Below are 27711 nucleotides of genomic sequence, written 5' to 3' on the forward strand. Positions count from 1 at the left end.
ACGACAGTGTTGGGGACAGATCACACATGGCTGAGGCCATGGGTTGAGTGGGGCAGGTTGTGAGCAAGCCGGTTTGTTGCACTGCATACAGGACCTGGCATAGCAAGAGTCGAGGCTGCCTGCAGACTTCAGGTATTACCCAGGATGATCAATACTAACGGTTTTAGCTGTTATCCCTTTGATTTATACTATAAACAAGTTGCACTGATTGATGTTTACCCTTTCCAGAAGGTAAATACGTGTCTGAAGGAAGTGCGAACGATTCCCCTATTTCTGTGTGGACCGTTAGCCTTCTGTCAGCTTTTCCATCATAGCTCCAGAGTGCTTCCTCCATCTCTTGTGCTTGAATGCAGCCTCTGAAAAACATGTTAACAGGATTCGTTTGTTTGGGATGTTCTTTTATTTTTTGTTTCCTGCTAGTCAGCATTTCCACAGCAGTAAGTGAATGGGACGCAGCAGGTTCAGTCTGTACCTTTCAGCAGAGGAGACAGTCCCAGAGATTTATTTGTTTTCAGCCTCTTCCACTATGGGACAGTTTTCTTCTTCCCAAAACTTCAGTTTTTAGTTATTGTCAAATCTGCTCTTCATTTCTCCAGCAGCTGTCTTGCTTGAACCGTAAGTGCTGTGTAACACAGCCATAGCACTGTAATAACGGTTTGCGCTTGCCAGGCATGAGAAGGGGTTTCTGCAGAGATAACCACTTGGCACGAGTAGGAGAGAACGTGTACCAGAAACGCAGATGTTGTGGTTTGCTGGTGGGGTAGGGTGATCCGCATACGTTTGCTGCTCTTCTACTACCAGCTGCAGAAATGGCTGCTGGCCCCTTCAGCTGGATTTTCTCCTTACCCAGCTGCTTGGCCTTGTAGTTCTCGGGGTGTACAAGTCTTGGGAGGCTGCATTTTGTGCCGTGAGTGTTCTTAACTCAGTGTTTGGGCGCAGCTGTTCTTTCCTGGCTTTGCTCACTGCAGCAACTTGACAGAAAAGCTTGAATTTTTGTAAATTGCGTATGGATCTTGTCCTTCCATATATGTATATATAAAACCCCTATGAAAATAAACATGCTAGGAGCTGCACTAAGAGGATTTTGTTATCTCTCAAGTTGTAGCCCAATGCTGTGAGTGGGGCTGTCTGGAGAGATGGAGTCAGTTCTCTGGTGAGCAGTTTGATGGTCTGGGATGTGTTGGTGTATGTGTTACCCACTTCTCTGAAGAAATTCGCACGCTGATGTGTGATGGTATCACTGCAGAAAGGAACAAAGACAGTTAAAACCAACATGAAGCTGGCGAACATGAATTTGGTTAGTGGAACCGAACCGTACTTAGCAGGCTTCTCTGATTCAAGGGCCGTATCCCTGTGCAGTCTGGAAATGTAAAAACTGCCTTGTTGTGTCAGGAGATTGTGCTTCCAGGGACTAATTACTGCTTTTTAATTACTGCTTTTTCCCCTACAACTCCTTCTTGCTAGTTTTGTGTATTCAGGTTTGCAGTGATGGTTAATGGCATTTCCGAGCAGGTGACTGTGGAGCGGCCAGTGATCTCCAGCTGCCAGGGGAGGTGGGTTTGCACCAGCCAAGCTGCAAAGGGCACCGTCAGCTCTTTCCCTTGGCAGTAGGTAGCCTCTTTAGGTTTGTGTGACAGCACAGGTAAGGAGCTTGAAAACCAAGTCCCCTTCTCTAATAGCCCTTGTCACCGTCTAGGAAAGCAGCAGGCAGGATGCATCTAGCTCGTACCTCCTCTCTCTGCCTCAGCTCAATTTTTGGTAGCAAAGCTGAGCTCGGCGGACAGGTGACATTTTAAGAGTCGGCAGCCAGGAATTGCTTTCTTTCGTGGTTGCTTATCTTTTCCAACTGTTCAGGTAAATTTATTTCTCAGTCATTTCAGTGGGATAACTGTGAAAAATGCGAAGGACAATTTTACAGTTTTACTAATAGCTTAAATGAGGTTGTGCCATCACTGCAGCCCCACCGTGGCTTTCACCAAAAAACACCTCCCCCTGAAATGGCGTATGACTCAGACGGGGCATTGCTTCTTAATTGGTGTTAGCAGCTGGAGAAACGCCGTGCGGATCCCGCAGGTTCCTCTCCTCTGTTGCAGACTTGTTTCCTTAGTCTGTTCTTGTACTAGTGACTGACCGTATCTACAATGCCCGATTCCTACAGTGCCAGAATTCTTACTAATCCTCCCTTAAGAGCACCTCGGTGGGAAGCATGTACAAACCTGAACGTGGCCCAGGTACAGGGGGGCCTTACTGGGTTTTGGAGTATTGCTGTCCTGGCTATGGACCAGTACGGTGCTTGTGCATGCATTTATTTCAGCATGAAAATTTTCTATTAAATATTTAAATGATAATTGTGATACTAATAAAATTTTAAAGGAAAAATGGACGTGAAATTTTATATGGTTTTTGGGTTTGCTGTCAAGCTTATCAAGGAATATATCGAACAAAGGAAAGTAAAAGTAAAGGGGTTTTGCTAAAATGGTCACAAACAGTTGAAGTTGGTTCTCCCCAGCAAGCAGTGTGGTAGCAGAACCATCCCCTGAGAAATCTTAAAAATGAAGTATATATTTATTGGCCTTAAAAGTTCCAGATGAATCAAATATACATTCAAAATTTAAATTCTGTGATTAGTCTCCTTAATGAGGAATGTGGGAATCCTGAGAAACGCAAGGCCTTGGAACCCTATGCTAAAGATGGGCGTGTATTAGCGGAGCAGTGCAATGAGTCTGTTTGGAAATGTATTATTATTTGTTGGGAGAGAATTGCTTGCAACTCCAGACTTATCACAGAAAGGGATTCGGTCTTTGGCACGCTTAAAAATTTGGTAAAGGATCAGTTACAGTTTTGCTTGATAGGGCATTAGTTTAATGTTTAATGTCTTTTCTGACTATATTGCTGTTCAGTGAATGGGGTCTGCTAGGCAAACCCATGCATTAGATCCCAGCTTGTACCAGAACGGCTGCTCTTGTGCACGCACGCGTGTTTGGTCTGGTTGTCTGTCCCAGGTGTCCCCCCCCAAAATGGGAGAGGCAAGAGGAGGGGATTTTTCTTTCAAAAGAACTCTTAGGTCTCTAAGTGTTCAGCTGTCGCAGTTACTTCTACTGACTGGCTACCTGGAAGCGGGAATATAAAAAGATTGGGTAACAGTTTCATTACATAATGTTTTATAGCAACTGATATTCAGCTTAATAAATGAACTGTTCTGTATGGCAGAAAGTGGTTTTTATAGTTGGCAGGCTGCTCGTAATGTTCTAAGGATTATTAAAGTAAGCTGTAGTTGCTGTATAATGCACATTATAATGGCGAGTGGTTTTACATTAATGTGTCTTGGGGGAGGATATTATTTCAGAATGTGTATTCACATATAGACGGAGCTTGAATCTTTTCATCTGGATCAGAATGGTGTTCACAGAAAAGGCCCCTTGACCATCATCCCAGTGAGTTCTTTGAGCAATAAAGTAGCAAGAAGAGAAAAATTCCTAAAATTCAGTGGGGATTTTGGGGAAAAAACCCCACAAACAAACCCCAAACCACCAAAAGGCGCTTCCCCCCCCCCCCTCACCTCCTGACTTTACATCTATAAACCGAAGTTGTATTTAGGCTTCCTGCTAAGCATCTCACCTTAGAGGTGGAAAAACTGGGAAGCAGCAAGGCTGAAAGATTTGTGTAGCGATGGTGAGTGGTGTAATAGGCAGCGATGCTGCTACAAGGCTGTTAGAGCTGCAGAAAGGCCAGGCTGCTTCCAGGCCAAGCGTCCGAGGGCTGGTGAGCACTAAAGCGTATGTGGCACCGATGCAGCTGTATGTGAACCAGTGCAGCCGCTTTCAGACAGCATTTCAAGACAGACATTTGCATATCGAAGGGATTTCAAAAAAGAGCTGTGGGAACAGCTGGGGAGATTAAAATTGAACTGTTATATTTGCATTAATTAATTAGCAACCACGAGGCGTGTAGGCGCTATACCTACTGGTATTTAAACAAATGTGAAAAAGACTTAGGGGTGAACACAGCTAGGAAGATGTTTGTCTCCTTTGTTGGACTGAATTAACAGATAGGCTGTTGATCTGGTGTTAAAATGCAAATAAACATCCCAGGGTGAGACACCGAGAGCATTGGATTAGATGAGGAAGAAAATTCAGAGATGGAAACTGAGCAAAGCAGGTAGCTGTAGACAGGATCTCAGGGACAGCAGTGAAGCTTTAACCTCTGGAACTGTTAGATGTTATGAATTAATCATCTCACCTTTGACCTTCCTGAAAAGATAATTTGTGCATGTTGGTGCAATTATTAAAAACAACAAACAAAAGCCCTGATAACATACTGCCTATATATGGCGTAGAGGGATCTTAAAATAATCTTTATCCAGGGATTAAGAGTTTCTGATCTACCGCTGACCTGTTTTCAGAGTATTACAAATTCATTGCAGTTGCAAAAACAAGATGAAAATGCTGTAAAACAAGAGCAAAGCGGATTTACAGCGGCATAAGTAACCAAGGTAAATCTGACTGATGAGAAAACTTCAAACTAAAAATCATACTTTATGAAACCTCCTTTTTCTAGGCAAGAACCCAAAGCGTGCTTGGGAATCTGCATGCAAAAACACAGTGTCTGGGCCTTTTAAGCCATGTGTGAAAATGTTTATTTTCATTAAAGCTAAAAATGCAGATCTCCAGATGCCCTCTATGATCCCCAACCCCCCCCAAAGGAGGAGGAGCCACGGTGAGATGGAGACATAAACCCTGTTGCAGCCCTTGAATCTAAACTAATGCTGTCATGTAAAGGGCTGAATAAACATTAGGAAGGAATGATTTCTGCGCACAGAAAGCCAGGGAAGCTTGTGCTGACACCACCTAGTTTGTGAACAAGAAAAAAGCTGTGTATCTCCAGGGCTGCTGCCAGCTGATATGTTTCATCATTGCTAAATTCATATGGGGGGAAAATAATGATTAAAGCAAATTCAGTGCCAGAAAGTGACTTTTACTTCATTGCCTGACCCTAATATGTGGGTTTGATTATTTGTTTTGGCATTTTTTAGGCTTTTTGCATGGAGGAGTAGAGTTAACATGAAATTTCATCTTAGTGTGAAACGCCTGACGTCTTTATCAAATGGTAAATAACACTGACTTTGGCTAGAAGTTCAGTATTTCATAATTTTGTCTGCAAAAACATTTTCCCTGGTAGAGATGGGAAAAGTGAGATACCAGAACAATACACTCATGCTTGTCTTTGGAGTAAAATAACGATTACTTGGGTAACGCAGTCTTGTTTTATATAGATACGTGTCAGGGAGCCTCTAACTACAAATTTGAGTTGACTGAAGTGTTGAATCCTCACATTGTTACTCTTGAATATCCATGCTGGAGTGAGCGGGACCTTTCCTCAGCATAGGTTGATAGAAAGAAGTAGCCATTCTAATCCGTGCAAGATTTTCAAAGGGGTGATAAACCTGCACAGGCAGGGCTGTGCTCTGTCCTTACGGGCAGGTTGGCATTATTGCTGGATGAGCTTCCCTTCCAAAAATGCTTCAGAGATTTGGTAGTGGAGAAAGCAGAGGACGCAGCTGCCGGCGTGGTGATGTCTGCGCGTGGGGCCGGCCCTGGGTGTGTGTCAGTGGGGCTGCTGGGGGCTGGAGGAGCCCAGCTCAGCCGATGGGTGGTAGTCAGGGTCTAGCTGGAGCACCTCCTGCGGTCTGCTCCGTCTCTTACTTTGACCCCTCTGGGAACACCGCATGTCACCTCAACAAACCAAGTGAGAAAAATCCGGTCTCTCATATTCTCATGAATAAATAGTTTAATAAAATATTTTTAGATTCATACAGGTATAAACATATCTTTTCTCTTTGAGAGGGGAGAGGACTGGTTTGAAAGTGTCTGTGTACCCTATAATTTGACTCTCTGCAATGTGTGCGGCCGTGTTCTTCCATGTTACTGGTATGTTTGTATCCAGCGGACTGCTAGCTCCATTTGGGCAGGCTTTTAATAGCAACCAAGAGGCAAGATGAACGTGCCACCAGCCAGCCTGTTGCAGAAGTGCACTGGATCGTGGGTGTTGAACGGTCACTCTTTTTTTTATTTACAGTAGTACAATCTATGCATTTTTTGCAACAGCTTGGCGGCCACACCAACCCCAGTTCTTTATATTCACAAACATGAAAGTGTCTGGGTGAAAATGGTGCTCTCTTCGCTGTTACTCGTCTGATGAGATTCTTGTCTACTACATGAAATTGTAGAAGCCCACAGCTGGCAACTATAAATTTCTGCCTTAATTGGTTATGTCAGACATGTAGCGCAGGGTGGTGGCTCTGCAGGGAGGGAACCTGAGACAGGACGCCAAAAGGAGCAGTGTTCCCATACGGCACTGGCAGTCAGGGAAGCATTTGTATATTTGGCATGGGAAGGGGCCCCAGGGGGTCCGTCAGGCCCCTCTCCTTCAGTTCTCCACAGGGAAGGTGACACCCATGGGAGAGGGGCGCTGCAGTAATGCAGAAGTGGTAGGTAGTCCCTCGGTGGCTGCTTGCAGCAAGCGCCTGCACAAGAGCAGAGCAAGGGGATGAGGTTTTGTTCTTGTTTCACCCATTGCAGGCTTAAAAATTGTGTTGATGTGTACTGTCCAAAACTTAACCGAAGCAGTCGTCGGTTGGATAGCGTGACTGATTTCTTGTTTCAGAGTTGTCCAAATGTGATAGTTTTAACTTGTAACAGATTCGTACTTAACTGGAGCTTCCTTTTGCTGTGTAATTTCTGCCGAGATGAGCAATTTGCCGTTCCTCAGCTGTAGGCATTCACCATTTGTCACTGCTACTTTCAGACATTTTGAGAGTTTCTTGGATTTGCTTTCCTCCTCCTGTTTTTGCCTTTCCTTGTATTTCTGTGTTATTGCTTGCAGTCATGGTTTTGCCAAGGGGAGCTGCATTAAATACAGTAGCCTCCCCTCCTTCTGCCCCCATTAGCCCCAGCCTGTGCCGCGGTTAGTTATACTGCTCCTCTTTTTTGTAGGATGGGAAGGAGGGTGCATCTCTCTCCAAATACCGGGCATTCTGTATGCCATTGTAACAGATCAAGGAGCTAACAGTAATGTCCTCTACTGTTTATTTAATAATCTGTCCAAAGTAGTATAGCAAAGCCTTGCAAACCCCCCAAAAAAAGTTACTGGTATTTTGTGGTGTTAAGTTCTTGAAACATAAAACCAGGACCAGGCTCTGCCTTGAGCTGGTGTGTTCAGTGCAGGGGGCCTGCTGCGTTTGGGAGGGGAAAAACTGCTTTATTTTGCTGGCACCAAAGGTTCTATCTGACAGGTCATCCCTGGCTTCAGCTGGTGCTTTTCCCTACCCGAATGATGATTAGAGAATACTTTAGATAATTTAAATGGTTAAAAGGCAACTGATGTAGAAGAAATATGTGATACTGTGAAATCCAGTTTAGAGGAGTCAGGAAACGGATCAAACTTACAGAACCCACTGGCATTTTGTCTTTTGAACCTTCTCGTAATCCTCTTGAGTTCTGCTGGGAAATCAGAGGGGAAAATCCTAATACAGCTGAATTAATATCGCTGTGAATTTTAGCTCACAGCTGAATTGCAAGTGGTAGGCGCTGTATTAAAAGCAGAATTGCCAGGCACTTGTATTTTTAATTAGCAAGGACTCCTGCTGCTGGGCACCCCCGGCACTGGCCAGCAAGAGGCTGCATGCTCCTCGGGCTGCTTCTTCCTGGCCTTCCAGGAGTCCTGGCTGTCTTTCCACTTGCTGTGGTTCCTAGCAGTGAAAGAAGAACCGCTTTATCAGGTTTTACAAGTGCAGCATTACGTGCATTAGACCCCGTATCTGGACTTTGCCAGGTGTTGGTGTCTGTTGAACGCTGCACTAGACCATTGCTGGAGCAGACCAGAAGGTGAAGAGGGAATGGGAGGGGAGCGCAGCTGTGTTCCTGCTGCTGGAAGTACTTGGAGATGCCCGCAGGGCTCCACGCTCTGTAAGGACAAGTGTGTTTCAGGAGGTGGTGGCTCTGTCACAGCCAGTGAAAGCCCGCGGCTGCCCCGTATCCGTGACGGGTGAGCAGGAGTTTGGCGGTGGGAACTTTGTCGGAGGCACTGCGTGCTGCATCAGCGCTTCCAACGGTGCAGCTGCACCCGCTGCTGCACTCTGCTTGTTCTGCAGCAGTGCCCTCTGAAACATCAGCTTTTGCATTTTTCAAACAGATGAATCGATGCTGTTGTGCCTCTGACGGACTGGGCTTATTTTCAGAACACATCTATAAGCTGATTTTTTTTTTTCCCCTCCTGTTTAAGAAGTATCGTTAAAAAACAGGCCTCGTGCAAGAAATAGTCTCCCTGTTAACAGTAGATGTATGGCTCCCGGCCAGCGCTGTCCTAATAGTCTCTCCTGTTCAAAACTGGTGTTTATGTCCAAAAGAATGCTTTAAAAGCAAGTAAGACAAGCACCATGTTAATATAAATGTTAGTGAAAATATCAGATCTAAAGTTTGTTAATATTTAGAAGAAGTTTCTGAGAATGAGGCAGAGGAAGGACCGCGTGATACCTACACGTTGCCTATTTTCGTTTGGGAAATGTGCTTCAAACATACAGCAGCTGAAGTCCAGCTTGGGACAACTTGTAAAATCATGTTAATATATATGAACAAATACAAAACTTGGAGTACTTACTCAGCTATTCTTTTTATTGTCCAGGTGACTTTTGTGTGTTTAAAAAAAAAAAATGGAATCTACAGTTCTGGATTGGAGTTTTATGTGGCTCAGAACAGTTCACATGAATTTTAGTTATTACAGAACCAATAAAACTTTCCGCTTAAGAATTAGGTACTGTCCTCATCTTCGCAAAGAATTCTTCCTAAAGTGTAAAAAAATCACAGAATCTGCTTTTTGTTGCAAGTACTTGGGGCTCTCCCTCAGCCATTATATTGTTCAGTTCAGCATCTTAGCAGTTCACCAGCTGCTATGTGAAGTTTGTTGTACATGTATTTAATGTGTGAATGATTCCTGGAGATAAAAAACTTTTGCAGAAAACAGCCACAAACAGCTCCTTGCTTAAGATACTGGCTTCAGTTCTTTATCCCAGGCTCAATATAATTATAGCCCCAAAACTGCAAAGTAGGAGTGGGAGAAACATTTATAGGACTGAGAGGAAAAGTTAAAATACATTGCTTGTGCTGTGCTACGAAATTCTGGGAAAGCCTGTGGGGTTTTTTTTAACTGAAATATTTTAATTTTAGGAGCAGGTCCCTGTTCCTGTTTATCACCCGACTCCTAGCCAGACTCGGCTAGCAACACAGCTGACAGAAGAGGAACAAATCAGAATAGCGCAGAGGATAGGCCTTATTCAGCACCTACCTAAAGGAGTCTATGATCCTGGAAGAGACGGCTCCGAGAAGAAGATCAGAGAGTAAGTTACAGAACTCTTAACTAATGTGGCTGTTGCACTGGTTTGTGATAGTGCCCTGGGAAACCTGATCTTGTCCTCCTGTTTCTGCCTTCTTTTCAAGGACTGTAATTTAATGTAGCTTTCTGGTAAAAGAAAAAAAATAATTTTTTTTTATCCATGCTGGTTTTCCTGTTACAGGTGAAACTTACTTTCTTGACCCATGTAATTCATGCCCTTTATAGGCTTTTTCTTCTTCATCCTCTCTTCACGGGGAAATAATTCCATGTTGCTTCCTCCCCTTTATGTCTCCCTTTTCTCATTTCTAACTGTGTGCACCCTGAGCTGCCCCTGCCGTGCCTACACAAGGCTAACTGCCTTCACTAACGGTGCAACCACGGGCACATTACTACAGAGGAAACACCAAAACCCGCTAGTGCTTGGTGGAGCCAGCACGGACAGAGCTAGGAACCCCTCACAGTATCTACAAGTACTAAAACTTTGTTTTGACTGAAACATACCTAGGAGTAGGTATTACACTATTCTCATTTCCAGTGTGGTAACAGCAGCTTAAATATTTTTATGATTTTTTTTTTTTCCCCCCCTCAGATGTGTCATTTGTATGATGGACTTTGTTTATGGGGACCCTATCCGATTTCTGCCGTGCATGCACATTTACCACCTGGACTGTATAGATGACTGGTTGATGAGATCCTTTACCTGTCCATCCTGCATGGAGCCAGTGGATGCAGCACTGCTTTCATCGTATGAGACTAACTGAGCCAGGGTTTCTCCACTGAACCTTCAAGGAGACCATCCACTTTAATGGGTTTGATCCTTTTGTCATTCAGCCCAAAGAGCCAGGAATTAGGAATTAAGATCATGCACAAAGTATACATTTCCTAATAAATAAATAAATAAAAAATTATTCCTGAACGGCTGCAAATATTGGAAAAAACATAGTATTTTAGGGACTATAGAGAAGTAGGTTGTTATTTTTAATGTAAAGCCTTGACCCACCATTGTCTTTTAATGTTTGTTCTTACACCCATATATAGGAATTGTGTAAAGTGTTACAGCAACTGTAAATGTTTAAACTGCGTGTATCCAATTTTATTAGCAGCAAGATAAGAGTATTTTTTTCCTAAATAAAGTAACCAGTTTTGTTCTGATTCTTTTCACAAGTCCTGGCATTTGGGTCAAGGCTTTATTGAAATCTACATTTTATAACACTGGCACAAAGAAATAGTTTTAAGCTTGTTTGCACAGTTCTTTTTCTTTTCTTTTCTTTTTTTTTCTTTTTCCTTTCCATTGGAGATGGAATTCATTGCCTTAGGTCTTTTTAATAGTGTATTGTTATTGTTGGGCTGGCTCTATGCTTGAAAACCAGTTTATTTATAACCTGTTAAAAGTGCTATATTTTGTTTGCAGTTAGGAATATGCAGACTTCAGTGATCTCCTAGCTTGTAAGCAAACTGAGATGCATTATCCCTTTTCTACAAGTGATGAGGAATATGAAGATATGAAATGAGTCCTACACTGAAATGATGGTTTCATGGTTTTTATAACTTGCTTCGGTTTTGAGGAATCAACAGCCTTTAAGCTTTAATAATGTCACCTTTAACTTGATCAGGGTTAAAAGTGGGCCAGAGGGACAATAAATAGTTAAGGCAGCATGACTGAAAAAAAATAATTATTTGGAACTAATGTAGCGTTAGCGTTGATCACTTATTCTACTTTTTTCTCCCTAAAAATGGTTGTCTTGGATCACAGCAAATGGATACTGCATCTCTCGTTCTTGTAGTTCTTAGGTTATCAGAAGTTAAGAATAAACATACTGTATCTCAGTCTCCTGTATTAAATGTATCTGTTAAGCCCTGCTGGCTGGCACATCAGTCCACCAAACAGATGTGAAATCAGATATAAGAAAAATATATTTTGTTCTGCATGTAAATGCAAAGTTTATATAAACACAGAGTGTCATACTAGCAGTTGAGGGGGGAAACAGGACTGCTATAGCAAGAATGACACAATTAGCAAATTTCTATAGCCAACAGTATGTGCTTGTTCAGAGATGGTTTAGCAAAGATCATAGCTGTAAAGACCTTTTATCCACTTAGCATAGTTTTTTTTCTTTTTTTCTTTCTTTTTTTTTTCCCCCTCCCCTCTTCTTAACATACCTTCCTGTGACTTTTATACATTCAGCGCAATGCTGATACATTCAGAAATCCTGGTCTTGCAAAATGAGATGCAATCTCAAGTTAACCACAACAAATCAGGGAATGTTTCTGATTGTTTTTCACGTATAGTTTGAGTACTTGAAGTTGTGTTTAAAGACGCAAGTACTTTGAAGACTTTGTGTATTTACAATGTAGAAGTGTGCATGATATGGATAATTTTTGAAGCAAAATGTAGAATCAACATGATTTATTTATTATTCTTGCAGCTGACAGCAACCTGCTCTCTTACAGAACTCCTCTAAGTAGCAGTCAGAAGGAATTCAAAGCAGTCTACAGGTCTAGGTTCACTCTAATTGCTGCACCTTTATCCGGACACAATGTTTTGCTGAAGTCATACATACCTAATTACATGGATCAAAATCTGGGAAGAGAGACCTGAAGTTGTGCAGTATCACTGTTCCTTTTCATCATTCCATGTGTGTTCCTTTATGTCCTGCTTTTTGTCTGTTTGATTTGGCGGGTTTGGTCTCTCTCTCTTTTTTTTTTTTTTTGGTAAAACAATGTCCACATTAAGTATCCACTTATTTTCCTTATCTTGTTAAAACTGGCAAATGAACAATTTGAAAAAACAGCGTTGTCATGTTGGTTTTAGTCTTTATTTATTACAGGACTTGATTAAGAAATATTTGAAAGAAATCTGAAGTGACAGATTACTGACCTGAATGCTTTTCTAGGCACTTTGTATAGCTGAACTTTGAGCACTGAGATACTTACCGTGCTAAGGGAAAGAGTGACTTTTATTAAAATACTTGTTAAATAGCAAAAAGGTGTGAAGGGCTAAAACTAGAGCTGATTACACAAAAACATTCCAGAAAGTTCAAATTTTAGCCTAAAGACAACCGTGTAAATACGACAAATAAATCAAATGTTTTTTTCAAGTTTTTAGGTGCAATGCTGTTCTGGATGATTTCTAATTCAAAAAAGTAACGGATCTGAAATTAACGCAAAGTAATGTGTAACCTGAATTACAGCTACAGTTGTGAAACCAGATCTGTGTCTTCATTCCACCACCTGTAAGATGAAGATAGTATTTGCCTCCTGTCTCAGAGGTGTAATAAATTACTTACGTTTCAGACATATTAGATAGATAGTCCATTTACAGCACAGCTGTTTCCTAAACCAGAGGCTGCTGCAGCTCAGTGAGTGGAAAGGGCTGGCTGTCATTCGTCTGGACCTGTCCAGCCATAGCCCTTCTTATGCCAGGGCTGTATGTTTCAGGGTTGACAAGCCCATAGTAAAATGTTTGCAAAACAAGCTGAAGGGAAAAAACCCACCTCTTACAGCCACCCTGTGTCAGTAACTAAGGTTAGAGGTGCATCAACAGTCATCAAAAACGTTGCTTTTGTAGGGACCATACTGTGTGATGAAAACGGTCAGTGCAACAACATTGTTTGTACTTTAACTGGCACCACAAGCCTGGCACGGACCCAGAAATAGCTGAGTGGACCATCGGGCTCGAGCCTCTGCGATTTCGAGTGACAATGCAAGAGAGTCTGAGTGTGAAAGTCCACATGCCCCTAGTCACTGCCAGCCGCCACAGCCTCTCGTAAGGACCTGATACCCCATTTAAAGATGAAAAGCTGCCACAGAAACAGCGCAGGTAGGGACCAAGGGCCTTGCTGACATCCAAGATGCTGGCATAGCAGGCAAAATTATTAGGTCATATTTGCTTATAGTAGGAAATGGATTTTGTCTCCTACAACAGAAGAAAACAAAATTCCCACAAATCTGAGGCAAAAGAGATGCAAGGACAAGTAACAAATACTCCATTTTATAAAGACCTTTATGATGCTTAAAAATTATTGCATGCTACTGGAATTACCACTTTAATCATTTCATGTCTAAGGACAATAATCCTTATTACTTGTTGTCAGTTCATTATGTAAATCTGGGAGAGAATCATAAAATTTGTACATAAACCAAACCAAAAAAAAAAAAAAAAGCAAGCAAGCCCAGAGAATTTCTTTGTGAGGAGCTAGTGCTGTAGAAGGGCTTTAACCACGTAAGGTTTTAAAAGTTCCTACCCTCTTGCAGCTTCTCAGGGCTGAAAGCAATGAGGAGTTTACAGCCCTCTCCTTGCCGTGGCAGAAGTGCACATTTCTAGGCTAAAGGATTACGAAATACCTGAACTTACTCAAGTTGCCAGTTTCAATACTTTGACATTTCCTGTCCTTGTGCAATTGCGGTAAAGATGAAAATTCTTCTGAGTCAGACTGTCAGTTAAATAAATAACAAGATGGCTGAAACCAAACATACAAGGCCTCGTCAGTTAAACCCCAGATTAAAATGGTCTTAGGAACAAAGTGGATGCTATCCGAGTAAAAATGCAGTTTATTACAGGCACCACATTTTTATTAAACACATACCTACTCCTTGATAACCTGTACAGAACATGAATAAAATCTGTTCGGAAGAACCCTTCTTAATACCCAGAATCAAAATTAGCTTCAAGGATTAACTTTTCCTTTTATAGAGCATTCAACTTTGAAAAATATAATTTATGCTAACCATCCTTGGCAGATTATCTTGCATTTAAACCTGTTCTGGGATGAGTTAGGGGCTCTGGAATTTTTGGTATGAAATGCAAAGTTAATGTCTTTTGATAAAAAGAACAGTCTAAACATATTTATGAAAGCATCTTTTTGATTTAAGCAGAAGAAATAATTACATTTGCTAGCGACTGATCTATTACAGTATCCACTCTGCGCTGACACTTAACTACGTAAAAGGTGCAGAGGAATCTATAATAAAAAAAAATAATCTGTGAAAATGCCTGTACCTGTTTCTAGTAGCATAAAGGTAGGTACTTACTCAGCAAGAGGGGACCAACCGTGCTACAAAAAGCCCCCAGCCCTCCTCTGTCCTCTCAGTTGGAAAACAAGTAGCAATAACTTCATAAACTTCGCCTTTGCAACACCAACCCCATGACAACATTTGCCTTTATTTTAAATAAGGCGTTTCAGCAGTAACTCTGCACACACCAGTAAGCGCCCAGTTCACTGCACGTATGACACGCACGCCGCTGTCCCCCCAGCCCGGCCCTTGCTCACCGGAGGCACATGTCCCAGGCTTCTCGCCCCGGGCAGACAGGCTTCCACCTTTGTAGCCCCTTTTCCCTACCCTCCCGCCCCGTTACTGGTAGCAGCTCATACTGGGTGAGCAGACTGAGGGAGACAGACAGGGCAGAAATTCCAAGGGGAAAAATGACCGCCCCAAAGCCGTGTTTGCTGAGCAGGACTGAGCCCGCCCAGGTGCCGTCCCGCTGAGGCTGAGCTCTGCTGCTGTCCGAGTGAAAACCCTGATGCTCCTGAACTCTCCAGCCTAAACTGCTTTTTGGTGAGGCCACCTCATCGAAGGGCTCTTGCTCAGCTGCCTGGTTTTGTTTTGGGATTTCTCCTTGTAGAAGGCGATACACTGCACACTCTTCTTTCCTTTATGCTCCCACAGCAAACCATTAGTAAAGGTCCTTAATCTCCCTGCTTTTTCCTCAGCCCTCTTCTGAAAAGCTGTCAAGGCTTTTTTTAAAAGACATAATCTATCTTGGTGTTTTGTTTTTTTTTTTTTTGTTTTGTTTTAAGTGCTGAATTTAATAATTGCTGAGTTCAAACAGTTTGATAACTTCAAAAAGCTTTGGCTACAGAGCCTGCTACTGGTGTGTGTGAGTATACGTACATAGACTTTTTATGTATTATCTATATATACTTTTTTATATGTATGTTTGTGTGTGCGTGTGACAGATCACGTAGTTTCCATAGACACATAGCAAAGGCACTACACCTGAGATCCCTGTTGTTCCTCGGAAATACCAAGAATTACTTGTGTTGGCGATAAGCCCAGCATCACTGAACAGAAACCTGACCCAGGACGCAGGTATCCACAAGCTGCAGTAACGAAAGCCGGAGCAAGTTTTTCACAATAACAATCAGCCATTGGAATAGTCTCCCCAGGGAACGGTGGGTTCCCCAGCCCTGGACACTTTTAAGATTGTGCTGGGCCATCTTGTCTAGTCTGTGCTTTTGCCAAGAAAAGTTGGAGCAGATGATCCTTGAGGTCCCTTCCAACCTGGTATTCTACAATTCTATGACTGAAATACCAAAACTATACCTGGCCCTGCTGGTTGCTTCTAAAAAAACCTTGCAGCTGCTTGGCAGAGGTTGCGTAACCTTGGCAGTGATGACAGCAGTACTGGCTGCTGCACCCAGATGACAGTGACGTTGAATATGATCCATGCATTGTCTCTTCTAGAGTTAAACAACATTGCTTTGCCTCCCTAGAATGATTTACTGAACTCTGCTAACTGGCAGAGATAAAGTTCCTATTCTGTGTCTCTGGATAGCAGGAGCAGAGCAGCCTTCAGGCATCTTGCACTGTCTCTACCAACGTGTCCGGGAACCACCGTGTGCACAAACAAAACACCAGCTCATCCTACAACTCTACCTGTGGCACTGTCGGCACCAAGCACGGCCCCTGTGGCTCCAGCATCACCGACCAAGCACTAAGGAAGTTGTTCCTTACCTCCACACCCTGGGTGCTGCAGGATGAAGGGAACAGTGAGAGATGAAAACTGTCCGGAATATTGCAGCTTCTACCTGTCCTCTGTTTCTCGCCACATTGCTACACCGCTGTTCAACCACAGACCTGAAACTGTACCGTGCTTGACTAACACGAGATAAACATTTTTTTTTTTAAATTTTTTTTTCTTTTCTTTTTTGAATTGAAGCAGCCCATAAAGAGAGCGTGCAGGGAGGGGTTGTGACTGCTTTGTTTTGTGTTTTTTCTATAAAATAGTCAAGGAGAGATAAAGCAAGTAGAATTCAATGCAATGCATAACTCTAAATAAACATTTTGCCTATGTTTAGCCAGCAATGAAAGTAAGTAGGTCCAGAGATTTAAAACCCCCAGAAAATAATGGAACGCAGCCCAGTCCTACAAAAACATTGTTGAATTTGGAGCAAATGCCATGCAGAATTTTACCTCAGTGCAATACAGATATTTATTAGCTCTGTCGCTGTTCATAAATCTTAGAGACAGGGATTGACTGGGCATGTTTTTAAAAGTAAGTATTTGGTGTTTGTTCTTTTTTAATACCTGAAGCAAACCTAGATAGCATCTTTTAAAAATATCATTCAATTAAAATACTTGCCAATACATGCTTTGCACATAATCCATCACAAAAAGGTATTTGCAGAACACAATGAGAAAAGCAGCAAGTTCATTTCTAGTCTGTTCAGGTTTTGTGTTCGTCAGTGACTTTTCCAACCATTAACCATTTTCCTGTACAGCAGTAAACAACATGACTCACCTCTTTATCTTCTCCTCTTCCTCCCAGAGAGGGAACTGTGTGGAACACATTGTTTTGGTCATTCCATATACATTTGCTTTGCTGCTGTTTTTTTTTAATCTTTTTTGCTTGAGAAGGCAAAGAAATGCATCTCGCAGGTGGAACTGGAGGCTGAGGGTGTTGTATTTAAACTCTTAGGAGTGTCTTCTGCATTCTGGGACTGACCTCTAGGAAAGCCTTGTTTCACACAGAGCAGCATTACTTGATGCTTCTGTTGGGCCAGAGGCATGCAAGCTGTCAAAAATATCATTCCATCATCTTTTAGTCATCCTGGACCCAGGCCGCAGGTCAACTGAAAACACTAAGGCACTCAATATAGACTTTAATGTCAAAACCACTGTGAAATGGGAGAAAATGTTTGATACGATCCTGTCCTATGCTGCTATGTTTTATAAAAGGCAAAGTTTCCTAAGCAAAGTTTGCTGTATCACTGCAGCGTGAACAACTTAAGGCTAGGCGCTGTCAGAATGGGCCAGTCTTCAAACTAACCATCCACGGCAGAATGCGTTAATTGTAGCTTGTAATAGAACTGTGTATGACTAATAAATGAAAACATGCTTCTGTGCTACTGGTTTAGTTGAGCAATCGTAAGCAGGTGTTTCCAAATAATAGTAGTTGTATCATGTTTGTCACTTCATCAAAATAATCTTCTGATCATCAAGAAATCCTGTGACCGGATTCAGCTTCAGCCCCTGTTCTTCATCCAGCAAGTTACCTTGCTTGGTGGTATTCCTAGGAGCTGGGTGTTGATGCAGTTACCTCTCGTTAGACCTCAGTATAAGCTGCTGACTTTTCAGCCCATATCCTCCTTCAGTTTAATGAGATCCACATATCACATCTAATGATAAAAGCGATGCTCATTTTACTGCCTTTCCTTTCCTGGCCCCTACCACTCTGAGGTGACTTAGCAGTATCACAGGGGGCACCACGGCAGTTGCTGCAGACATCCAGGAAACAGAGTATGAATTTCTATCCTCAACTACTGGCAGGAAGCCACTTAGCAGTGTTACTAAAAAAAATACACAGAAAAAGAAATACAGTTTGTAAGTTTTACCATAAAGGTCCTACCAAGTGCAGAAAACTGTTTTCTGCTGTATGAGTTAGTCACCTGCCTTTGGCCGAGGACTGAGAAGAGTTCGTACCAGCAACTGTGGGCTAATGCCTAGTAGGAAGAGTGGGTTTCTTTAGCAGTAGTCTGACAGTTCGGTGTTTGAAAGCAGAAGGAAGTGCTCCTGCAAATGAGGTGCTGGCTATATCCATGGGAAGCAGTCCTTACGTTTCCTGAATCTTAGGCCATGCTGAAACCCCTTGATTTGTGATTCCATTGGAGTATCTGCTGTTTGCTGGTAGGTGGAAGATACCCGACACTGAAGCTGTTTGAAACCTCGCATCCGTTGTGCTTCCCCTAATTCATTGTACTTGGGACTCGGGACTAATGAAGCCATTTACCAATCTGGAGAGCAGCTTCAGGCAGAATGCAGCAGCTTCAGGGGAAGCAATGGAAAAACAATCCCAGCACAGACCTTCCAGCCCGGACTGACACTGCTGAGCTTTTGATCCCTGCCACAGAAGAGCATCAAAATGAAGTATGCTGATGAACGAAGAGTAACAGTGGGCAATTCAAAATGTAACACATTGAAAAATGTATACAGTGACGACGTACCAGACCTTCCATTCACCCTTTAGCAAGCAAGGTGCTACTTTCCTTTAGTGAGTTCAGAATATTACAGTCCATACATCTTTGTTGCATCAGGAAGGTGAATATTCCTTACTGGTTGGGAGCTAAAAAGTCAGAGTGAAAGCACAGACTGCTTGATCGTGGCTAACGACAGAGTCCTCACCTGAAGATGAGGTCCACGCTGTGACTGGTGTCGGTGCTCGACCAAAGATCACTATGAAAATCTTAGTGTTTTCATTGCTGCAAGGAATCAGAGAAGCTGACTGCATATTGCACAGTACGCCCTTTGTGCAATGTATCTAACATCAGGCGAAGCTCAGTTGTGGGTGAAATTTCACTGAAAGTTTCAGTGAGTGAGGCCTTGAGAGATGAATCTACAGTCAGAAGGATTGTTCACTTTCTGCAAAGTATAATTTATGCTAATTTTCATGGCATTGCTTGCTTCAAAGATGCTAAGACTGCCAAAATATTTGAAAAGGACAGAACTGGAAGAAGAGGCGTTATATGCATGAAATAGAACAAGAATCTTTTTTATTCTATACAAAGAATGACTGAATTTTTACACTTAGGTTTTGATGTGCAGTATGTAAATAGCGTAACTGTTTATACTGAATTTTATCTGAGTTGAGAAATTTATCTGAGAAAGTCACTTTAAAAAAATGCATTCTTCATCTATGATTTTAACTTGGGCAGACTTTTATAAAGGATGTCTATTTTTAAGATAATGTAAGTTCTCCATGTTGAGGAACAGGTGGTTCTGTCTCCTTGCATGTTAATTCGCAAATATAAAACAATGTCATTTCCTTAAAGGAGGTAATAGCAGAGCTATAAACTGTCTATTTTCTCTTCAGCTGGGAACAATCGCTTTAGAAAGAATATTCACTGTGAGGTACATAGATATGAATCTTCTTGACAAGCATCTCCGTTGGAGAAGAAGGGCTGTCAGAAGACCTCCCATCTCCACATACCAGAATGGGTCATGGGGAAGAAGCTCTTGCAAAAGGGAGGTAGAAGTATGCCCCCAAAACCCACAGGCATATAAACGTATAAACATGGAGCTAACACAGAGAATGGTAAATACGAGTCAAGTACACGTTATGTCTGACTTCACCGGTTTTGCAGAAAAGCAGCAATTCTATGGCAGGCAGCACTGGAAAGCAGACTTAGCTCATTGCTCTATCCTCAAAGTCCCTGACACAGAAATTCCCCCCAAAGATCAATAAAGAGCAAAAAGATAAAGGGCTCTCCTTCGTAAAAAGCAGAGCGCTGTGCCAAGGGAGCCTACTCCAACCCCAGCTTCTTAACACAGGAAACATCGATCTCTTTAAACATGGACATCTCAAGTCAGGCAAACATTTGACCAATCATTTGAAGAAGGAATTGACTGTCACAGTAACTCCTGTACTGCTGTGCGGCCAATAAAATATTGCTGTTTCTTAAGTGACCTTCAAGGACTTGTGCTTTAGATTCGACATAAACTTCAGATCAGGTTTGTTCTGATGAAAAAACTGTTTCCTAAGGACCTCCTGTTTTAAAACTTGTCAAAGAAGCAGTGATGCAGTTTTATACTGTCAGCACCTTCCCCCTGCCCCAAATCCTCACTAAATCATTCAGCTGCTACGAGCAGCAGACTTGACATGAAAACCAAATTAAAGTCAAGATACTTGCACAAGGGAGACCATTTTTTTCACCAGCAAGTTTCTTATAGAAGCAAAAATGTGGCTGGTAAAAGCTAGTAAAGAGAAGCTTTCCATGCACAACTTGAAATGCCCAGGATTCAGAGCTCCTCCCTGCTGTGTTTCTTGTGCACCGAGATTTTCTTACACCATTTTGACTAAGTACGTACTTGGAAAAAGCGATGCTTCCTTCTCAACTGCTATCAGTATGAATTCAAACAAACATTTAGAGGTAACTGAGATTAAATCCATGAATCTTTAAAGTTTCGTTGTTTGGGTTTTGCCAGTCATTCCCCTTTATGTTGCAGCTTGCTTAGTAAATGTTGCGAATGCAAGAGAAAAGCACACGATTGAAAAATGAATTACACAGATGTAAGTATTCAAAAAGCCACGGTTGGAAAAACCAGTATTTTTCAGAGTTATGGTTGGTTTGAGAGGGTTTTTGCCATGTTATTACACTAGATTAATGTTTTATGCATCACCTTTAAAATTTTAAATTATTTGGTTTCTCACTGACTTGAAAGAGAAGGAAAAATAATTCTAAAGTGTCAGTAATTTTCTGCACCAAAGTTTGCAACAAACAGGACATCAAAGGAGAAAAAGTTACGACACTGCTGAGGCTCCGGAGTGCATTCCATTTTCTGGGGCGGATTTGGCTTGGTGCAGGGCAGCTTGAATTCTGAAATGTGTTCTTGTTTCCATGGAGTAATTCTTGTAGTTTTGTCTAAAACAAAAGCAGATCCACTCTGATGAATATATATATATATTTAAAACATTTTCGAGTTATCTTTATATTACTGTTATAAGCAAAACAACTGTAGACAGCAAAAAAGCCTTTCTTCACAAGCTCCTTTGTTGCCTACTCTAAAATACAAGGCATGTGTTCCTAGCCAAACAATGCAGCTCTTTGTTCTTTATTTGTAGTTCACTGTCTGGCAATTACCAGAAAAATATAGCTTAATAAGAAATTGAATCTGGCCCACTCACAAAATATTGAGTCCATATTAAATATCTGTAAATCTACTTAGTTTACATTCAGAAATTGGACTATTTTTCCCTGTTCTCAAAGTATAACTGACAAATTTGAATACAAAAATTTTAAGGATTTTTTTAAAAAAAATATTTCAATAAGATGAGCCTATCTTAATTCAGCAGATGGATTCCAAGGAAGCGGATAAGGGGGGCAGGGAGGGAAAGAGGGCAGCCTTTCCTGACCCAGAAGAGGGAAATACCCCATCTGCATCCTATGGCTGGCAACGATGTGTACTCTGTGTAGAAAATAAGGCCAGACAATCTGCTGCCCTAGAAACTTGGAAAGAGAAAGGGGCTAGACATGAGACTGCACCAGCTTCCAAGAAGCAGTTCACCAGCCTGGGGAAGGCTGACAGGGCTTCCTCCCCAAACATCTCCTGGCTGGCTCAGCAGTGTCATCTGCCTAGAGTTTCCAGTGGCTATGTCATGCTCTAAAGAACTTACAGAACTCTAAACGAGTTACAGAAACATTAAAAGAATCTGTATTTTCACGGAAAACCTAAAATATTTATAAAAAAAAAATTGCCTCTAGGACCACGTAGGAAGTGAAGATCCTATTTCATCGGAATTAACATGTCAGCTCCTGCAGGACGGATACAGAATCCAAATACCAAACCCGATTAGACACACTAATTTTCTTTTAGAAGATATTTGTCATCTTTACAGAAACGTAACATTAAGTACTAAACAGTCTGTATACCTTAAAAGCATTTCAGTTCAAAATTTGTAATTCCCATCACGCATGGAAGCAGGTACCTGTCACTATGGCAGTGGCAGTCTCTTTGGGAGAACAAGGAATTCCACACCCATCCTACACAAGCTTGTAATTTTAGGTATGCAACACCCAAGAGGCTGACTGTAAAAAGGGTGATCGGGTTCTGCTGTATGCTGATCTGAAACCCTTTGGAGTTTTTTTTCTTTAGATTAAGTAGATTTTTATCATGCAGATATTGTATTTCTCATCAGTAGGCTGATATTCTTGCTTGTACCTTAAAGTTGTACAAAGAGAAATATTTCCACGCATGACCAAGCCAAAACCGTTTCTCATCTCATTCCACTCTTTCTCCCAGAGTCGAAACATTCAAACCAGCAGCAGCATGTGGATTTAGGTCAAGCAAATCAAGCGTCATGCACAAGCCAAGTGCTCGCCTGCGCTCCTGCCAATTGCACACATCATTCTGTAGCCCTGACACCCAGCGCAGACAATGTGCTCTCCCTCTGGTGGCTGCAAAGACATTCAGCATTTTTAGCTGAAAGCTTATAAACCCCGAGCATTTTAATGCAGCGTAACAGCTACAGGTGGAAATGTAAAGGACTGCACTTTTGTTTTATGACTGATTGAAAAGAGGGGTGGTGGTGTGTGCGGTGCGTTTTTTTTGTGTATCATTACAGTTTCCATGAGTTCCCTGAGCACAGCAGGCCTGAGTATTAGCTTTTCATAAACTGAGTAACAATTTTTTAAGAGCTGCTGTCTGCTGGTGCACTTATTTAAGCCAAACACCTTCCCTCGAGGGGGCCTGTGACCACACAGAGCTGTCAGGGGAAAGGTGCAACGGCTGAGCAGCAAGTAACACAAGTACCAGCTGGAATGAGCAGCTCTGAGTCATTAATTTCTAGATCTCTTCTTAAGAGAGGTTTGAAGAAAGGAAATGAGGACAGGAGGAGAGGCGTGATTTAAGGAATGTGAAACCAATTGAAACACTTTCCACTGCATTTTGCTAATGCAATTTTTCTCTTAATATCTTCCACAAGTCTACAGAGAACCAGGCTCACAAGCCTAAGAGATTAAGAATTGCAATATTTTAATTTTTGTGTTGACAGGCTTTTGGCATAATCTTCGGTAGGCTGATTTCACCACTCTGTCTTACACAGTGGACTGACTTGGAGTAAAGCTCAACACACAGACTTCATCTGACCCCTCCAAAACTTTGGGCCAGACGTCAGTTTTGTAGCTGCTCACACCTGCGGCAGTGACCGGTGTGACTCTCTGACTTGGAAAGACGCAGACATCTGGACCCATTCAGGATCCAGGCAGAGAGGTGAACCACCCTGCTGCAGGATGCTTGAAGAGGGCGAGGATTGTTTGGTTTGGATTCCTCCCCTGCCCCTGAAATTTTGGCTCTGCAGAGAATTAAGGGCTCGGAGAGAGGCAAACCCCGTATTTAGTAATTTTGTAATAAAGAACATACACAGTCAAGTCCAATTATTCCTGATAAATCTCCTTTGCTAGAAAAATTGATCACACAAAAAAGTAAAAGCAGGTGTTTCAGTTGCCTTTCAGCTGCAGATGAAACAACACCAAGATACTAAATGCAACCCGAAGCATTACCTTAAATGTATTTCATCACGGAAAGAAAACAGCACTGCTAGCCACCAATCTGAGTAATGCTATTTTAGCCATAACTCAGGGCTTTGATTTAATTTAAGACATCTTTTATGAATAAGTAAATAGACTACAAAGTTTATTACATTTTGTTACACATGGGTTATTTCTTACTGAAGCCTTTGACATCCTATTAACATCTTAAATTTTTTTTTTCTCTTATCAGAATGAATGGGTAAGTCACAGGCTGACTGATCAGATAATGCCTACCACTAGAAAGGCCCAAACCAAAACTAACGCATGCATGCTTCCATGACATTAATGAAATGTTTGTGCTTCCCGCTAACCAGTAAAATACCATAAAATACCCATCAGACATCAGCACAGGCTTTTTACTTGCTTACTTTGCTCTTTCCAGTAGTTTTGTCGCTTCTTCTCTTCTATCCTGGTCTAGATAAAGTATCGCCAGCTCCAGCAAGGCATTTGGAATTAGATAATGGTCATATTTTATCTTCTTCTCACTGCATTGGAAAAGAAATAGCCTCAAGATCTTGAAATTATATGTTTCCCTCATTTAACAGCCCCAAACACAAATAAATAGGAGATTAGCTAAGATCAGAAGGAGCAATCAATCTCTGTTGCGACACTTGTCATGTTCTCTTCCAAAAGCTACCTTCCAGGTTATGCAAAATACACATTAAATAACCATCCTACACAACATGTTATTTCTCAGTATTACAAAACATTGCCTTTGTTAACACGGAAGTAGTAGAAAAGATGACAACATTATGAGCTCTATCCACGTGAATTGACAAAAAGAGATGCCATTCATTGCATGATGTATAGAAGTTCCAAGTATAATCATGCTGCCACCTGTCTCTGCAGACTACATTTGGCTTTTTGGGTACAGCTTCTTCATGTCTGGTAAGAGGAAGGGGATGAAAAGAGAGAAGTGGTATTTCAAAAATTTTATGCACCTATAGTCCCCCAAGAAGAAGATACCTCAGTTAACAGTGCAGATACGCAATTCTTCTTCCATACATGGCTAACAACACTGGCAATTAAAATGGCAATTCCTTGATATCAAAGCAACTGAAATAAATACTAAAGACACTGCAGTCCTCTCCCTTCTATTCATATTACAGTTGCATCTCGTCTTACTTGAAAGGAAGAGTTAGTAAGAAATTCAAGAGTTCTCCCATATGCCAGGTACAAAAACTTACTTTAAATAAATGTAATTAAAATGGTCTTCCGCTTCAGAGATCTTGCCCAAATGCTTGAGGCATAAGCCCTTTAACAGTTTTATCACACACTGGTCATCTGCTAGTAATTCTGTAGCTGCAAGATGAAGAAAACGGCACGCTTTAGAGCAGCAGAGACTTCCCTCCCTATAGGGAAACTTTTACATAGGTAGATGTGAGCACAATTCATTTTTTGGAACACAGTACACAAACCTCTTAATCTTATGCCTTTATTGCCCTTTAGTATGTATAGTTCTTCTCTTTCCCTGACTTCTCGTCACGTGACCTATTTGTATGCAAGTGTTTTATCACTTCTCCACCTTTGCTTGGCTGGACAAAAACATGCCAAGCTTTGCTACCTGCACCTCACATCCCCTCATCTTCTTAACATACCTTCTTTTCACCTCTTTTGAGTTTATGCTTATGAGTGCCCAGAGTCCTACCAGCCTTAGCAGTGCCTAGTTCAAAGTCATTCCTGTCAACACCCTTTCTCCATCAGAAATTTTGTGCATAATACATTTCAAAGAAAACATGTGGCTTTTTCATAGCTGTTCCATAAGGGCAGCTTAGCCTTAAAGTTTACAAGCAAAATCTTCAGCTTGCTTGCTCATTGCCAATTCATGAAATACTAACTAAAAAGAATTTCTGCCAAATGCGTGATACGATGTCTTGGGCTATTAAATGTTACCCTGTTCTCACTACTCTAAACCTCACCTGGATCTTCCAGCTGTTCAAATGCTGACACATACTGCATGAAACAGCTGTTTCCCTTTGGACTATGCAGTTGGAGGCCTTGGTCCTACAACTGGAGTCACTTTTACTGCTAAGTCCCACACAGGCCCCTACATACATGTGTCACCAAAGCAAATCCCAGGGAAGATGCCCAAAGACTATGCGGCAAACTGACATAGAGGGAAGAGGACAAAAGTTGACACACTATGTATGTGCACAGTGAGATGACTCAGGGCCACAGAAGAATTATTTCATAAGAATAAAATGAAGAGCAGATCAGTTGTCTCCTCTGGACTTCTGTCCCAAGAACACGTTCACACGCGTGTATTTCCTCTACTTGTAACATATGTTATGAACTGCCCTGGATTGTATAACCAAACGTTTAGGGACCTATCCTCGACGGAAATCTGATAGGCGTAACTGTACTTCTAGATGTTACTTCAACTAACAGACTTCCTTTTACACCACACATCGTCAGATTCATAACCTTACAGTGTTAGATTCTTGCATGTAACAGTAATACAGAGAAAATACAATAGTTTAGCTCTAAGCACTGTCATGGAAGCTCAAGGAAAGTATGATGCCTGGAAACAGCAAGTCACTATTTGGAACAGGTAATACTTTAGATTGTTGGTGTGTTTAACATATATCTCACTTTTCGATTACATGTGCTCATAGTGTTTTATAAACATGAATCAGCTTCTACAAATCTCTGAACGAAGCCAGCCTTATCCACAATTTACCAACTAAGAAAAAAAGGGAACAGAGAAATAATTCACTTATTCAAAATAATGTAACACAATGGGTGATGAAGAAGGTGAAAGGGTCAAAAGCCTTCTAAGATGTCACTTGCACTGAAAATACTTTTCTATTCTCTTTTTCCATTCATTAAAAAAGAGATAGCTTTAGCCAGTCTTTCAAGCAACTCTTTCAAATCTTGTGTAACTCAATGAGCATAGGAAGACCAAGGTCCTCGAAAAGACTGCAATGCAGTGACTTAGCCCATATTCCTTTGTCAACAGGGGCTTGATTCTTTTGCAGGAAGGTAGTATATAATAACAAGATCAAATATTTAGTAAGGGAAAACTTTGTGAGAAAAACTGTGCAGACTGGTTGCACTCCCGTAGGAGCTGGGAAAGACTGGCAAGAAATAAACATCGATTCAACCTTCTCAGGGATGGCTAATTAACAGACTGACAGTGATAGCAGAGCCTGTTCCAGTTCAATACTCTCTTATGCTCATTCACAGTGCAAAGAAAGCCCATCCCTGATGTCCCAGCTTTCTACTGTTGATGTCCCAGCACACAGTTGACACACAAATACCACTCAGCCCAAGGTCACATCATAAAATGACAGAAGTTTTAAAACACAAGACTGACCATTCTATATATCCTTCAAACCCACAATATATCTGAGAATAACAAAGCTTCATGATCCAAGTAACCAAGCCAATGCATATGCTGATTTTGAGCTACCAAAATAAACAGTCCTTTAATACATGTCACAAACTATTACTAATACACGTGTGTGGATGGAAAATCACTTGCTAGAATTGTAAGTTCTTGCTATATTAAAAAGGAAAAATATTCCTATCTGCATAAACAGTTCATGGTTTCATTATCTATGTTCCTCCTACGATCAGATTAACTTTACTAATGAGTGTCTCTATTCATAGATAATATCTTTAGCTATTGCACTGTAAAATACCTGTTTAAACCCTATCACTGATTACCTCTACTTCTTGCCAGTGCTTCTTCTGCTTCAATTAAAGTCTCCAACATGCCTTCTGTTAAGTTGGGACATTTTCCAATTACAGCATAGCCATTCCAGATATACATCATTTCCTAGGGTCAGGAAGAAATGACAGCATCATTAGTTACAATACTGGATAAATGTGGTTATCAAATACTTTAGTTTATCTCTGTATGATGAAAAAGGTACAGACTCCTTAAATAAACAGTCAGTTTGTCAAAACATATATTTTCATTGCAACTGAAAACCTGTTACAATGGTTTTCAGAACAAATTAGCCCTGGAAGACAACTAAAGAGCCAATTACTACACACAATGCAAGGAAGATTG

At 41.5% G+C, this 27711-nt stretch overlaps 2 protein-coding genes across 3 annotated transcripts in view; one reads left to right on the forward strand and one right to left on the reverse strand.

Annotated features, from left to right (window-relative positions):
- RNF11 (ring finger protein 11) overlaps positions 1 to 12485 on the forward strand; it is a 33772-nt gene extending 21287 nt beyond the window's left edge. The window contains exons 2-3 of the mRNA XM_055724159.1: positions 9222 to 9391; positions 9977 to 12485. Of these exons, the coding sequence (XP_055580134.1) occupies positions 9222 to 9391; positions 9977 to 10148 (342 nt within the window). The 3' untranslated portion in view covers positions 10149 to 12485. The remainder of the gene's footprint in view (positions 1 to 9221; positions 9392 to 9976) is intronic.
- Positions 12486 to 15153: 2668 nt separating this feature from the next.
- Positions 15154 to 27711, reverse strand: part of TTC39A (tetratricopeptide repeat domain 39A) — a 54122-nt gene continuing 41564 nt past the window's right edge. For both annotated transcript variants that reach the window (XM_055724158.1, XM_014280872.3), the window contains exons 15-18: positions 27363 to 27474; positions 24881 to 24995; positions 24062 to 24178; positions 15154 to 21026 (exon numbers count right to left, since the gene is read on the reverse strand). In XM_055724158.1, the coding sequence (XP_055580133.1) occupies positions 20906 to 21026; positions 24062 to 24178; positions 24881 to 24995; positions 27363 to 27474 (465 nt within the window). In that variant the 3' untranslated portion in view covers positions 15154 to 20905. The remainder of the gene's footprint in view (positions 21027 to 24061; positions 24179 to 24880; positions 24996 to 27362; positions 27475 to 27711) is intronic.

The sequence above is a fragment of the Falco cherrug genome, chromosome 12 (genome assembly GCF_023634085.1).
Source record: "Falco cherrug isolate bFalChe1 chromosome 12, bFalChe1.pri, whole genome shotgun sequence".
NCBI lineage: Eukaryota > Metazoa > Chordata > Aves > Falconiformes > Falconidae > Falco > Falco cherrug.